Consider the following 16,491-nt stretch of genomic DNA (forward strand, 5'->3'; position numbering starts at 1 on the left):
CGCGGGAGAGGCCTGCGCCGGGGTACTTTCAAACTGAGGCGCGCGCACACACTCACACCCACCCACCCACCCATCCACACACGCGGACACACACACATACATACACACGCGGACACACACACACGCGGACACACACACACACACACACACACACACACGCACGCATGCCCATTTATATAGGCGGCGGCAGTGGCCAGGGCGGCGGCAACGGGCTCAGGAACGATGGAGCTGAGCCAGCTGACCCCGGTTGGAAGCAAGTGAGGAGGACCCAAGCACACCCCAAGATTTCTCTGCCCAGCGCTTGTCATCGTTCCTAGACAGCCGTGCACCCGGAGGAGGACAGGTCGGACTAAGCTGTGAAGGAGAGGGTGGGGAAGAGGAGGAGGCCAGGTGAGCAGAGGAGCCCTTGGCGTGTCTGGACAGCCCGGTTCGTTCCTTGCCGGACTCCTGCCCTCTTCTTGCTCAGGTGGGCGCGCCAGGTCCCTAGCTTAGAAGGGACACTCAGAGGAGAACGGAAAGTCGCGGCCCGGTTGTGCGGGATGCCTTTCGCCAAGCGGATCGTGGAGCCGCAGTGGCTTTGCCGGCAGCGGCGCCCGGCTCTCGGCCCAGATGAGGACACGAGAGGAGGTAGCGTTGAGCCGCCGCCCCTGCAGCCGCCTGGCCGGCGGGAAGAGACCGAGGCACCGGGGCCAGAGGAGCCTCCCCCTGTGCCCCCTGCGCCTCTCCCACTGCCACCACTTCCGCTGTCTTTGCCGGCGCTGGCCGAGCAGGCTCAGCAGCCACCGGACGAGGCGCGCGAGGCCGGGGAGGAGAGCGTGGCTGGGGTCCCGGAGGCAGCATCGGCCACAGGCGAGGCGTCCACGGCTGCGGCCGAGGCTATGCTGCTCATGCTAGATCTGTGCGCTGTCAGCAACGCTGCGCTGGCCAGGGTCCTCCGGCAGCTCTCAGACGTGGCCCAGCACGCGTGCAGCCTCTTCCAGGAGCTCGAGAGCGACATCCAGCTGACTCACCGCCGCGTCTGGGCGCTTCAGGGCAAGCTCGGCAGCGTGCAGCGCATCCTCAGCACGTTGGACCCCAAGCAGGAGGCAGTGCGTGAGTACCAGCGCCTTCTATCCTCCAGGGTACTAGGCTCCAGCGCCGCACCCTCTTGCAGTCCCCACTTGCCTCGCCGCAATCTCAGCCCTGAGGCACGGTGCCTGCTGTAACTTGCACCTTACTCTTGCCTTCTTTCCCCTCTTCCGCTCTGAGATCTACCCCAGTCAACCCGGGTTGAGTAGGTAGCGTGGCCCCTGGCCCATGCAGGGATACAGGCACAGAGAGTAGAAAGTTAAAAGGACGGCCTCTCAACTCATAGACATTCGTGGTGTTGAGAACAGGCAGGAAGCAAGCATTTAGAAGGCAGACAAGAGGTAGAGAGAGTCTGTCATTTACCACTGGGACATATATGCCTTTCATGTCCTTGGGAAGAGGGAGGGGTGCAACTCCTGTAGCTTCTAGGAGCCAGCCACTGGGTTACACCATTGGGGGCTTCAGTAGTGGGTGTCCTTTTAAGATGTCTGTGGGAGACAAGCTGCTTTGTCACACTTTTGTGACCTCGGGTGCCCGGGACTCATGCCTTTGGAAGATGTGTGACCTAGTCCAGCATCACTGGCTGACTGCCTAGAATAAACTCCAAGGTGCTCTAGTAAGAACCCTGGAATCAGCAAAGGCTTTAGTGAGTGACTGGAGGGGAGGAATGCCTGGGGGTGGGAAAGAGCTCTCTGACTGTCTTTTCTGTCCTGAGTAACCTAGGGCTCTTAACGAATGCCTCTTTGGAGTATCTGTCTTCGGAGCAAGCTGCAGACTCTTCTTCCTCTGCCTTAGTTCCTTGTCGCACAAATCAAGACTTAGGTGTGAACCAGTCCAGCCAGGCAGGTTGCAGTGAGAGGGTGAGGAAGGAGATCTAGAAGACCCCTGGGCATCTTCCCTGCACATTGACTTCACTCTTGCAACACTGCAAACGTCCTAGAAAGTAGTCTCTGTTAACTACTCTAAGAGCCATTCACTTCTCTCCTACTGGTGCACTGTATCCCAAACCTGGCAGCTACAGAATCATTTAGAAAACGACCCAGGCGGTGGACAAGAGTGTTGGATTGGCACGTGGGTCCTTTGGTTCCTGGTTCAGTTGAGATGCTCTGGGGGAAGGTGATGTCAGCGGTTATGACTTACGTAAGAAGCCTTTTCTGTTGCTGCAGTGGCTGCTCTGGTGTGAGGTGGTCACTGAGTGCTGCACCAGGCAGAGGAGCTTCAGCAGTGTACTTTGCAGGAGGACTTCCCTGCACCTCTGTTGGGCAGCCCAGCCCGGCCTGCTGGCCTAGCCATTCCTTTCCCTCACCCCTTCCTCCCTGGAAGAACCCTTTGAACCCCGCCCCAGGAATTCACTGCTTTTCTGCAATAACAATAATAATAAGCGTAATGAATAAATGATGTGCCCGATCAGCTTTCGCAGCTATAAAAGACCTGGAGTTGGGTTAATGACTAGTTGTTTAAAAGGGCAATTCCGGGGATGAGTTCTGGAAAGAATTAGGATTGCCCTAGGCCAAGTCGTATTTTACTTTTGGGACTGGAAATGAGCACTTTAATCCTGCCTCCTTTTTTACCCCAAACCACCCAGCAGGGACAGGCCCTTCACTTTCAACAGCGCTGATATTTGGGTAGTGCAGTTAGGGGGAAGTGGTGACTTCACTTCAAAAGAACTGGAGGGAAGTTCTGCAGACGGTTGAATGGTGCATTCATTTTCCACGTGCACGTGTGGCACAAACATAGCTCTTAAACACAGTTCACACTGCCAAAGTAGCACTCCTCACTTGCCTTTCTATTAGCGGCACCAGGTAGGCAGTTATGGACCTAGGATCTAATAGTCCCTTCAAGCCATTTTCACTATCAGAGTATAAACGAATGGAAAATGGATTTAGGGGGTCATTAGTGTATTGATGTTCATGTATACTTATACATGAATAAATAAAGATGGCCTAATCTAATACCCAGGGAAGGTCTTAAAATTAATCATTTAAAATACTTTTTTCTAAAATGTTTTATTAACTATTATTACTATTATTATTGTGTGGGTACATGATGTGGGGGTGGGGTGGGGCACGTGGAGATCAGAGGGCTCCTTTGTGGACTCAGTTCTCTTCCTCCACTGTGTACATTCCAGGGACAGAACGCTGCTCACCCAGGCTTACTTGGTGGAGCCATCTCACTGGCCTGCCTCTTCAGGTTTTTTTTTTTCCCTAAAATGTTTTCTTAATACTTGGTGTCCTGTTTTCTCTCTTCTCTTATCCCTTTCAATGTAGGGTGGGACTGTTCTTGTCATAACCTCTGGGAGTAAAGGTACAACATTTTGCATCTTAATTTGACTTTCCCAAACTTCAGAGCCGGAGGCATGGATTTCTGTGCGAGTAGTTTGAGACGGAGTCCACGGAAGCACATGGAGGGAGTGGGGAAGTGAAGCAGGAGGGGTAGAAGCTGAAGCTTGTTGTGAGGGGTTATTACTGCAGACACTTTGGATTCAGCCTCGCCTGAGCCCCTTAACTGGTGTGCCATGGCAGATGCGCTTCACTGGGGGGGGGGGAGATGAAGAGGCTGGATGGGAAGTAGCACCCGAGCAAAATTATCTGACGTCCAGGGCCAGCCCCATATATGATTCGAGCATGTTCCTGGGGGTCGGATAGCTATGAAAAGCCTGTGGTCGTACACATGTGTGTCTGCAGGGATTCTCTTGGGAAGGCAGAAGGGCTGATCAGAACCCCGGTGCTACCAAATATGTTGTACACCCCCCTTTATGGTTACTCCAGCCTGAAGGTATTTCAAAGGGAAAAGGTTTCTTAATTTTGTCTGTGCCTCTATACCCCCATTTTTTGTTTTCCTTCCTAGATCGCACACTTTTCTTGCTGCTCTACCCTCAGGGCTGCTTCCTGTTGCCCTGACTCATGGTAGGGGACTTTCAGTGGCCTGATCTGATATACACTTCTGTGAAGTCACTTTTGAGGCAAGTTTGGACTGGTAAGGTAGTTACTATCTAGTCAAATAGTACTGGGGACTAGAAATAAGGAGAAAGTGGTCAGATTCTGAACTAACTCATTTTGGAAATATAATTGATAGGACTTACTGAATAGATTAGGTACAGGTTATGAGAAAAAGTAATTCAGATGTCAGACGCGTAGCTTCCTTTGCTTCAGTAATTCAAAGCAGGCGATGACATTTACAGAAATACAGAAGGCTACTGGGAAGGTGGACATTTTCATCTGAAGGGAATACAATCTGTAGCTTTCTGTTTGAGCCCTGTTAAGTTTGAGATGAGGGGTTAGATGTGTGAGGGGAAAGCTTAAGAGAGAGAAGCCCAAGCTGGAGATGAAGATGCGAGACAGGAAGATGAAGATGCGAGACGGGAAGATGAAGATGCGAGACGGGAAGATGAAGATGTGAGATGGGAAGATGAAGATGCGAGATGGGAAGATGATGAAGAAGGCCGTGTGACACCTCCGATCTAGGGACAGCAGAGACAGGAAAGGAGCATGGTACTTGCAGAAAGGTACCAATTGTTAAGCATGCTTGAATTTCCCAGAAGGGAGGAAAATGGTGCTGATGCCTAGGGGAGCCTGAATTTGAGTTTCATAGGAGAAGAGAAAGAATGAAAAAGAACATTCAGCAGTCTAGGAGAGTTGGATGTTGTGCTTCACATCAGTAACTTGCAGCCATCCTGGACTAGACACACACACACACACACACACACACACACAGAGAGAGAGAGAGAGAGAGAGAGAGAGAGAGAGAGAGAGAGAGAGAGATTCTGCTTCATAAAACAAACTAAACATCACTAGTGCTACATGTAAGTCAGTGGTAGAGCTCGTTTAGCATGTACAAAACCCTGGGTTGGATCCCAGTGCTGAGAGAGAAAAATCTAGAATGACAAACAGGACAGTGTGGTACAGTGGAAGCCAAAAGGAGGTGTGGGGGGCAGACTACACTCTTCGCATGTGTGGAGGAGTGGGGTAGAGAAAGAAGAGGATGGGTCGAAGAGGAAATGGCAGTTACTGGTGACTCTTGTGAAGAGTTTTGCTTTGAAGGGAACTAGAGAACTGGAGTAGAGGTTACACAAACACACAGTATGGACAGGAAACTTCTTTAGGTATCAGCGTGTTGCACATGCTTGGTTTCCAAAAAGAGGGGGAAATTGGTACCAGGAAAGAGATCTGGACAGTTATGAAGTCCTTGAGAAGCCAAGGTGAGGTAAGATGAAAATACATCTGGAGGGGAAGCGACAGATCTAGGCCGAAAGGCAGGTGAGGTGAGCCGGTGGACTGACAGCGGTGGAGGTGGGGCCGGGTGTTTCCCCTTGCCATTTAAAAAATGACATCTATTTTCTCCATGAAGTAAGTGATGAGATCATCAGCTGAGAGGGTGTTGGCAATGTGAGGAGAGGAGTCAAGGTGTGAATAGGCTGTCCCAGGGGAGCATGGATGCAGTAAGGAAGTGTAGTGGGATTATCCAGCTGCACGGAGAGCCTTCTGAGATTTATGGCCATAAACTTGAAGCAAGTCCAGCTTTTCAGTCGCTAACACCTGAGGCTTTGGAATTACTTCACGGGACTCAATGCCAAACTGTGTATCCTTAGACATTTCGTGTTGTTGGCCTTTTGGATACTGCTAATTACATTTAGTTACTGAACTTTTTTTTTAGTGAAATTTGCATTAAGCCTGACATTCCTATGTCTTGTTTATTCTTTTAAAAGAAGAATGCCGATTCTATGTGCTTGTGTTGGTGAATTTTCACAAAACAGATAACTCAAGGGAAAACTCCTCAGATTAAGAGACAACATATTGTTGTGTCCTCTACCAGTCACTCCACCCCCTTAGGGTCGGCATGCCCCTGACTTTCTCTTCCAATAACTAGATTTATATAAAACTTGCGGACTTCAAGTAAGTACTTGCGCACTTCAAGTAAGTTCTTGCACACTTCACGTAAGTGCTTGCACACTTCTAAGTGTCTACATTATTGATTCAGCATTACACTGGTAAGGATCTTCCATGTTGTGTATGCATAATGATTGTTCATTGTCTTTGCTGCATGAAGTTGTGGGTATCTACCATAGTTTGCTGATCCATTCTCTTGATGATAGACATTTGTTTCTATTTTAACTCTACAGTCCTGAATGCTTTCTGCTACATGCCTTCTGTATTTGTAGTTCAAAAACTCCCATATATCCTAGGCTGGCCTGGAACTAGATATGGAGCTAAGGATGATCTGGAATTCCTGATTCTTTCCTGCTCTACCTCTGGAGTGTTGGGATTAAAGCTAGCATACCTGGCTTTGGGCAGTGCTGAGGGTCAACCCTAGGGCTTAGTTCATACTAGGCAAGTACTCTACCAACTCCAGCCCCTCTCCGTGTCTTTTCTTGAGCATATTTATATCCAACTGACTGGTATGCATCTAAAAGTGGGATTACTGGGTCAAAGGGGATAGGTACGTTTGGCTTTAATATATGCCATCTGACTGTTTTTTATCTGCGTGCATTGCTTTATGGTCCCAGGAGTTCCCCTTGCTCTACATCTTCACCAGGACTGGAATCTTTTAAGTAACAATTACTCTGGCAATAAATGTAATAAAACCATAGTAATTCTAAGCTGCATTTTGGATAGCTTTTTTTTCTGTATTAATTCTTTTTTTAATTAATTAATTAATTTATTTATTAAAGATTTCTGTCTCTTCCCCGCCACCGCCTCCCATTTCCCTCCCCCTGGATGGAGGTGGGTGGTCCTTGGACTTCCCACAGGGCAGGGAACCCTGATTGCTCTTTGGATTGCTTTTGAAGTTAACATTTTTGTGTTTTAAAATTCAGTTTGGATATCCTTTTTTTTTTTTCTGAATAAGCAGTTTAAGGCCTTTACTCCTTCCTTTTTCTTTTACTCCCCTTTAAATAAAGTTTTTGGTCCCCTTTTCTTATTGGTTTTTTTCTGAGTATTTTTTTTATTTCGTGAATATGAGTTATTTGTCAATTTTAGGTACTGCAAAGTGTTATCTTTCAGTAGCTTGCCTTTTGACTTCCTTAGTGTTATAATTTGGTGAACAGACATTTATGTTTTTATGTTGTCCATTCGTCAGTTTTTTCCTTTACAATAGACTTTTTGTTTCTCTTCTGTTTAAAAGAAATTCTTCATTAATCCTTGGGCCTTGAAGAGATCTCATTAGTTCTAAAGTTTATTTTGCCTTTGCTGTTTAGATCTGTTATCTATATGGTACAGATTCTTTGTTTGTTTTTTGAGACACAATCTTTCTATGTAGGTAATCGTTGCTGTCCTGGAACTTGTTATGTAGAATATTCTGGCCCTGAACTCACAGAGATCAGCCTACTTCTACCTCTTGAATTCTAGGAATAAAGTTGTGTACCACCACATCTGATTTGGGATGGATTTTCATAAGTGGTGTGAGGCAGGAGACAAGATTATTTTCTCCACATAGACACACAATTGTCCCATTGCCAGTTATTGCAAAGGTAACACTTCCCATTTCACTACAGTGGTCCTTCTATCACGCATCAAGTAGACGTTTTATTATTATTATTATTATTATTATTATTATTTTAAATTTAACATTTATTTGCATGTGCGCATGTGTACCTTAGAGTACCTGTTGAATTCAGGGGACAGTTTGCAGTCCTGTTCTTTCACCATATGAGACCCTGGGATGAAACTCAGGAGTGGCAGCAAGCACCTTTACCTTCTGGGTCATCCCTCTTTGTCTCATTCTATATATTTATTTATTTATTTAGCTAACGCTTCCTACTTTTGTTACTCATCAGCCTCTGCACTACTCTGCATTAAGTACTCTGCATGCCTTATCTCATTTAACCTTCCTATCTCCCCTGCTGAAGACTTCTTACTGCACACCCTGCCTGACACTTTTGTCTTTGTTTGCTTGTTGGCAAGTGAAACAGGTTTGTCCTTGCATATAGGGAAAACCAGAGGTACTACCAAGTTAATGCCCCTGAGGCAGCACTCAGAAGTGGACTATAGCTCCCTTGTTCTTTGAATGGGAGAAGCCTCCAGTATGTTCCGTACTATTCACCAGTAGAACTGAGCAGTAGTCGCCCGTGGTTATGATGTATCTGGTGACATAGCCTGCATTTGTTGCTCTTTTTCCCACTCTCTACATCAAACTGAAACTTCTCAGGACTGGCTGTACTTCTCAGGAAGCCCAAACGGGGGCAATATTCTGGATCTTTTTTTCCTTTGTAGTGCTCACGGCCTCACCCATGTCGGGCAAGCACACTATCACTGTGCTCCATCCTAACCTAATCTGTTGGATCTTTAAATGCTGAAGATAAAGTCCAGGACAAACATCCAGGTGCCTGACTGACATTGTGTGTTTATTGAGATAGGGTGCTATGGAGCTTAGGCTGGTTTCAAACTCCCTATAAATCAGGGAGAATGACCTTGAACTCCTCCGAATCCTCTCAAATGTGCCTCTGTAGTACTGGTGTGGTGATCGGTGTGTACCATCATTCTAGCCCCTGGGCTCGGCTTTGAAATAAAAAATGACAGAAGTACTTTATTTAGGAAACATTTGGGGTTCTGCTGGGCTGATAGTCATGTGGTAGAAATGAAGACGTCTTTCTCCCAATATGCATGGAGGCCTCTTCTCTATGTGTCATTACAAAAGTGAAACAGCCCAACAGGCTTTCTAAAATGTCCTCAATCTTAGAGCTTTTAATTGGCCTTTAATCTCCAGTGACATATGGAGTGTCTCCTACTGTCTCACATTTTCCATGAGTCGTAAGGACTGACCCTTAGAGTCAGTGAGAATTTTAAACAGAGTTAGAATTTTCTCTTGCTACTTCTCCCTATTTTCCTTTTACTCCATGTCTTCATTCGGGTTTCTATTGCTGAGATGAAACACCCTGACCCAAAAGCAAGTTGGGGAGGAAAGGGTTATTTGGCTTACACTTCAGCATTGCTGTTCACCACTGAAGGAAGTCAGGACAGAAACTGAGACAGGGCAGGATTCTGGAGGCAGGAGCTGATACAGAGGCCATGGAAGGGTGCTGCTTACTGGCTTACTCCTTACGGCTTACACATCCTGCTTTCTTATAGAACCCAGGATCACCATCCTGGTGATGAACTCAACCACAATGGACTAGGCCCTCCCCATCAATCACTAATTAGGAAAATGTCTTACAGCCAGATCTTATGGAGGCATTTTCTCAATTGAGGTTGTCTCCTTTTAGATAACTCTTGTTTGTGACGAGTTGACCTAAGACCAGCCAGCATATTCCATTAAAACAATCATGGGACAAAGCTGAAAAGAGAGTTTGGTGGGTAGGGTGCTTACATGCAAACCTGAGTATTTGAAATCTGTCCCCAGAACCCATGTAAAATGCTGGATGTATTGGCACATGCTTATAAGCTTAGCACTGGGGAAGCAGAGACAGGAGAACGCCCGAGGCTCTCTTATCAACTAGTCTACCTTCCTATGTGAGTTTCAGGCCTATGAGAAAAACTGTCTCAAAAGAACAAAACAGGGGAATAGTTCTTGAGGAACCATGCCAGAGGTTGACTTCTGGCCTCCATACACTTGATTACACTTGTGCACACACACAAATGTACACAAACATGCATACACACAGAAGCACACACAAAATCATGGAATTCGAGGTTTTGTGTGCCATTCTACTGAAACAGGATAACCAGGGTGTGATGGCACAAAAGAACAATTACAAAATTTCTTCAACATGATTTTATATCTTAATAATAAACCGAAATAAAATTAACGAAGTCGACACAGGTTTTCAATGTAAGAACTTCATAATAGGTTTGAAATTTGTTGAAACAGCATTTCAAATAGTACTCTGACTGGACACAGCATGCTGTGACCCAGAGGGCAGGGATCCCGTGTAGCTCATCTTTATGAGTGACTAAGACAGATATAGGCAATTTCTGTTTCTCATGTAATGCCCATCTCTCAGCCATTACTGAATATGAGAAAGAGGGTCTACGGTTACTAAGAAAATTATCTGTGAATATAGTCATTCCTATTCTGAAAAAATATTTTTTAAGTGTTTAAGGTCCTCAAAATGAAATAGGCCAAGCGTAAATGTAACTTGGCAGATATGGTGGTGGTGCGCGGCATGTAATCCAGCTTACAGGATGTCAAGGCTGGAAGATTTGATTTTTAGGTCAGTTTGGACTGTGTGGTCGGTCTCAGATTCTCTCTCACACACACATACAGAATTAATCTTAATTTAATAAGAATCACAGAATTTGGGGGTCTTAAGTTTGCCATATGTTTCCGGCGCAGAATGTGAAGAGACCTATTTCTTCTGTTTCTATCAGTAATCAGGAATGAAGTGGCCTTTGTTTTAACCATCATACTATGCTGCTGGTTAACTATTGCTATTGTGCCCCCCGCAAATTGCCTTGTTTAACGTGGTAGATTTTAAACTTGAGATTTCCTCGATTCTGTGTATAGTTGATATTTTGAGCTTAAATGTTGTGAGACTCTTCCGTTGTCTTTGTTAAACTGAATCTTGCTTGCTTTGCTCTTTCATTTCCAATCAGTGGTGATGGCTTCATGTCTTGATTTAACGTGTCAGCTGGTGCCCCCGGCATTTTGTTCTTTGCAGCTACTGTAAACATGATTCTATGACATCACCCACATCTCGGATAAAATTATTGTTCGGATGGACTCAAGACCAGAGCTCCTAGCAACATCCTTCTAAGTTGACATCTATTAATCAACATTCCTTGGATGCCATTGTTGCAGAAGCCACAAATGTACCCCCCCCCCACACCTCCCCATCCTAACCACATTTCTCCACCTTGCCCACAAGATCTATCATCATGAGCAACTGTCAAATGGTTTGCTGAAATCAAGATATCACATGTTTGTGGCACTCCTTTGATCTCCTGGTCTAATAGCCCTATTCGAAAGGAAAATAAGGTTAATATGGCTCAAACTGGAGCTATTAATAGCAATTAGATGAGCCATTTTTATCTTCTTGTATATAATAGGTAAAAAGCTTATTTCGACAAAGCAGCATTGTCGTTTTGGCTATGGAATAGCAGTATTGTAGCACTGCAAGGGGACTCTTTGGAACCTACAGCCTATTTCTCGTGCTCAAGAGTGCCTTGTTTGCGACAAGCAGAGAATTAGAGTTTTGTCTCTTTCTTTCTTTCTTTCTTTCTTTCTTTCTTTCTTGGTACTCAATGATGACCTTATGTCCATGTTCTTTGTTCTATAAAAAAGTATTTAGAATTTAGGACCTTTGGAGCTTTCTTAAACTTGGTTTGATGAAGGTTGGGTACTATCTGGTGAGCCAGGAAAGTGGGAGCATTTGTGGTGAGGAGTATGGATTCTGAAATTGGACTGTGTGGGTTCTGATACCATCTTCACCCTTTCAACATTGTAGTGCTTTTGGCAGCATGTTGCATATCTTCTTTTCTTCATCTGCTATGGAGTGGAAATACCACCATTGACTGCATCATGTTATTGAGAGAAGTTAAAGTGGGTCTTGAAAACTGTGCCTGGCACATCAACTCTTATATTGACACTATATTGCATCAGACAGAGTAGAAGGTATATATTGCTCCTTCCAAGTAAGTGAAAGCCTCTACCTGAATCTGTGGAATGCAAGGTCAGAAGAAGGATGTGGCTAGCTGGTCAAGAAATTCTGATTCTCAATATGATCAGACATTAATTAAGGTTCGTTTTTTGTTGTTACTTCTATAAGCATACAAAAAGTGATTATCTTACCATTCAGATTTATTCATTTATTATATATCAGACACTTTGTAGATACTTATGTTTGATAAGCAAACATAAAGCAACTATAAGCCTCTGTTCCAAAGGAGAGAGATAAACCCCATACAACATTATATATGAGGTGGATTCCAAAGCCTTTTAGGGACGGCGTTCAACTGTGTGGGGCTAGGATGGTCCTGTTCAGTTAGAATATTCTAGTGGGCCTCACTGAAGAAGCTGCATCTGAGCAACATCGGAAGGAGGTAAAGTTGTTAATTGTGCACATGAATGGAGGAAGATTCTGTTTATAGAGGAGAGCCATAGCTTGTACAGAGGCCCTGCGGTAAACACAAGTCATGCATAATTCAGTGATGACAAGGAGGCACAAAGGTCCCAGTGGTGGTATAGACGAGAAGAGGAAGGGAGTGAGGGGGATAGGCCAGCATGACAAGATAGAGATAGATAGCACAGAGTCTGGTAAGCCATTGCCTTGCCAGATACAGTTGTGCTCTGAGTAGAGTGGCAATCCAAGATGCGAGGAATGTGACTAACTTAGAGTTGAAAAGAGTCACATGGGTTATTGTGTGGGGAGACCTGTCAGAGACCGAGGAGTAGGAGCAGGGACAGCAAACAGGCAGCTGATGGCAGTAAGAGCAGAGACTGCTTTGGTAGAAGCACTGGAAAGTGATTGGATACACCATAGAGCTGTTGAAATTTTGGTTTCATGGGTAGGACTGGGCAATTCAACCCGTACAGATGGGCAATACTAGAAAGGAAACGAAGACCCTCTTGCCCTCTTCCTCTATTAGACTTACTCTCAAGGAACCCATGCTGTCATCTCTTGTGATCCTTGCAAGGAGAGCAGATTCTCACATGGAGGTCCAATGTGACTCATGAAACCAGTGCTCTAAGGTAATGGGTACTTCTCTGAGAGTTTTGTTGGATAATATTAGTTTTTGTCTTGGGGAAAAATAAAAGTTGCTTTAATTAATACCCCCTTTAAATGGTGTTTCTCACTTAAGTAGAATTACATTACTTTTACCCCTCCTTTCCTCCCTTCAACCCCTCCCAGCTTCATGCTCTTAAACCCTTCCCATGCCTTCTACTAGCAAGTTGATTGCCTTTTTTCTTTGATTATTATTGTTATATACATATGTATGTGTATGTTTGTATACACACATGTACACAGAGATATATAGTAGAAGTGTAGATATATATTACATACACATACACACACACACACACACACACACACACACACACACACACACACATATATAACCTCCTCAGTCTGTTTTTGTTGTTTGGATGTATATGGTTTCAAGACTGAGCACTCTGTATTGGGCAACCAATATCGGAGCTCGTTCCTGGGGGTGCTAATTCTCCTTCTCCCAGCAGTCAGTAGTTTCCTGTAGTTATTTGTCTAGGGTGAGACCCCTTGAAATCTTCCCACACTTGGTATATGTTATAACAGTAATATATACTGAACTTGAATGTGTAGTGATGAGTTTTAACAGCCATTAATAAATCTACATCTGTAATTCATATTACCATAAGACAGAGACCATTCTCCTCACTCCAAATTGTCAATATTTCTTTGAAAATACTACAGTTGTGATAGAAAAACAGGGTTTGAAGTTGGGTGGCCTAGCATATACTTCTAACTGGGGCTGCCATGTAAATATGACCACAGAAGAAAATGACTCCATAGAATCTTCTGCAATCTCAAGAAGTTTTGGACTTCCAAGATAAACAGCAGCAGGGGACTTTCCTTGCTTTTGGTCTGAGGTTTTTTATGATATCTTGCTGCTGGGTTTTATGGAGAAATAGAGCTTGCATAGACAAGGGTAAGAATCTGGCTTCGGAGGCCTGAGGAACAACTTAGAACCAGGATCTTTTTAAAGCTAAAAACATTTCAGAAGACATTAAAAAGATCTCTTGCCTTTGAAGCAGTTTTCCAAGCTGCAAAAAATACCGATTTGTAACTGCACTTTAAGCCAATTCCGATGCTCAAAATTCTTATGGAGGATGAAAAAAGATGTTTAGGATCTGATTTCTGATGACTCTGTCTAAGCACATCTGGATTTGTGAAACAAAACCCTAATTCTAGAGTTCAGCTACTCTTTTTTGTTGTTCATACCAGACATCTAAGAGTGAAGAGCTAGTAACTAGTAGAGCGGATGACAGCCACTGAGACATACTGTTCACGAGAATACAGTATCAATATTTACGTTTCTTTCCAGCCTGCATGTGAACTCCATTCCTCAAGCTTGTATTTATATTTTAGTAAGGCAACTAAAGCTGTATTTCCCCTTTTAATTTGGCACTAGAATTCTGCCACTTCAGCCCACCCCTTTTGCAAGATGGTGCGTGTTTATTGAGTATCTGAGTCTAGAGCGTAAATTGAGGGCGGGGGGAAGTACAGTGGGAATAAATAGAAAACCTCTGAGAAGAAGTCAAGAGGATGTCTGTTTTACAAACATGAGAAAATAGGTCTTGAAGTTCTAACAATGTGTTTGGATGTTGACGGGAGAGGGTGGCAAACTCAGAAGGGATGTGGGGAAATAGGAACTTGGAGTGTTTTCAAAGAGTACCATTTGAGTTAAATACCTTCGGTGTAGAAAATGCTGGAGCCCTATCAGGTATCAGATGTCACCTAGTGCTCATCTGCAAAACTTTAGCTTTTGATAATTAAAACTAACCCAATTGCATGAAGAAAAATACATTGCCTAAGTTTGCCCCTTGTGTGGCTTCGATTTAACCCTTTGTTTTATGTCCTATAACAAATAAATCTTTAGCTGCTTGTACAGTAGCAGGTACTAAGGAGAAATAGGGATCACTTACAAACATATTTCAGGAGAAACAATGAGAGAGGCAGACTCTTTAGATTACTGGCTTATAAATGTAAGGTTGAAGCCATTTTGGGTTTTCATAATTAATTATGAATAAGGCAGTGGTTTTAATAGATCTTAAACAAGATGAATGAAAACATTAAAAACAAAACAAAAATCTATACAAAGTACCTTTTTTTTCTCAATTTGGGCTTTTTTTCTTCCCAAGTCCTCGCTCCCTGTTCTCAGGAGCTGGGCAGTTTGCATGTTGTTCTAGCCAAGTGTTCAGGTTTGAAGCCCAGCACAATTGTCTGTAGCTCCAGAGGATTCAGCACCTTCTTTTGACTTATATGGACTCTTGCATGCCATGATGTTCATAAACACATTCAGGCACACACACACACACAATTACATATCTAAATGTTCCCCTAGTTACTGGGAGTTTTATCAAGATTGCATTTCTATCCTGGGTTGTCTTTGAGTACCACCACTTACAAGCTGTGTGATCTTGCACTTAGTCTGCATGCTTCAAGCTCCTAATTGGTGAAAGGGGAACAGTAGTGATAATGATCTCACTGAGTTGTGAAAATTTAGTGAGTTGACCCCATGGTAGTGCTAGCAGCTGTGATATACACATGCTGTACACAGAAAGGGTTAATGTGTTTATGCTACTGGTGGCATGATTTTTATGGCTTTATTATTATTATTATCAAGAGACTTGGGAAAAGGAAGTAGGCATAAAAAATGATAAAACCCAGCTCCTGTGTCTCCTCAACTAGTGTACATTTTCCAGTTCTGGCCGTCTGAATATTTGGGGAAAACGGGGACAACAAATGTTATTCCATTTTTTGACTTGGCTAGTGTAACTCATGTCTCACAAGGACAATTTCTGGCTACCGGTATGCAATCATTCTCAGGGTGTGTGATTCTTCTGATGGCCACAAAGAGGTCGGATGTGGATGTGGAGCATCATGGATACAGGACTGGGTGTAGATATCCAATCTTTCTGTCTGAATTTTCTCCCATAACGCCCTGTCCGTTGTTCTTTGTAATTCAATTTCAGGCATGAGAGATTGTAGAGAGGGGGGAGTATAGATCTGGTATGTTAAGGAAAGGCTAGGTGTTCCTTTTTTTTTATTTTCTTCTTGGGTAAACAATAGGTGTGGTCATGTAACAGATGCAATAAAAGGTGAGGAACCCACTGCTTCACCTCTAGAAGGATCACATAAAAGCCCATAAGCAATATCTTGACTTTCAATATCACTTTGTCCTGTTGTGAAATCATGCATGTGCTATTTTCACATCTGGATTTCCCGGCATGGTTATACTTGACAGTCCATTTATGCTGTCGCATAGAGTTGTAGCTCATTTATTATCTTCACTATATTCCGTTATGTGACTATGGCACAGGTTATTTGCCCACTCACAGGAGACTCAGCAGAGAACGCTGAGGCCTTCGGACATGCTGGATCTATCTACCACTCAGAAGAACCTTGGTCACTGAACCACTGAGTGAAAAGCTGTCTGCAGTGATTAGATTTCGGGTATGAGAGAAGTAAACTTTCACTGCAGGATTTAAGAAGCATTTGTCACAATAGTTCACTGTCTCTGGCCAGCGTCAAGATACCCTGAATCAGTTTTTCTGAAAAGGCACAGATGGCAAAACTGCAACAATGTATTTAGTGTTTTTCCTCCTTAAATAAAAGAAGCACGAAACTGTCGGGCATTTTTTTTTTTCTGACAGACATAAAGAGAACTTGCATTTGACAAGAAGCTGTGTGACAGCTTTCCCTGAACAAGGAAATGGAAATAAAGATCTGTTAGCGGAGTTCCTGTTTCTAGAGAAATGTTGCTAGAGAATTCCTTTGGTTGCAAACAAAAC

General features: G+C 44.0%; 1 protein-coding gene across 1 annotated transcript in view; it reads left to right on the plus strand.

Moving 5' to 3' along the window:
• Window positions 1–539: 539 nt before the first annotated feature.
• The window catches only part of LOC121444535 (Nance-Horan syndrome protein-like), a 342,978-nt gene continuing 327,026 nt past the window's right edge, over window positions 540–16,491 (plus strand). Inside the window, exon 1 of the mRNA XM_041646357.1 lies at window positions 540–1,092. Within this exon, the coding sequence (XP_041502291.1) occupies window positions 540–1,092 (553 nt within the window). The remainder of the gene's footprint in view (window positions 1,093–16,491) is intronic.

This window comes from Microtus oregoni, unplaced genomic scaffold (assembly GCF_018167655.1).
Source record: "Microtus oregoni isolate MIOR12 unplaced genomic scaffold, Mior012 000130F_ref0000022, whole genome shotgun sequence".
Lineage (NCBI taxonomy): Eukaryota > Metazoa > Chordata > Mammalia > Rodentia > Cricetidae > Microtus > Microtus oregoni.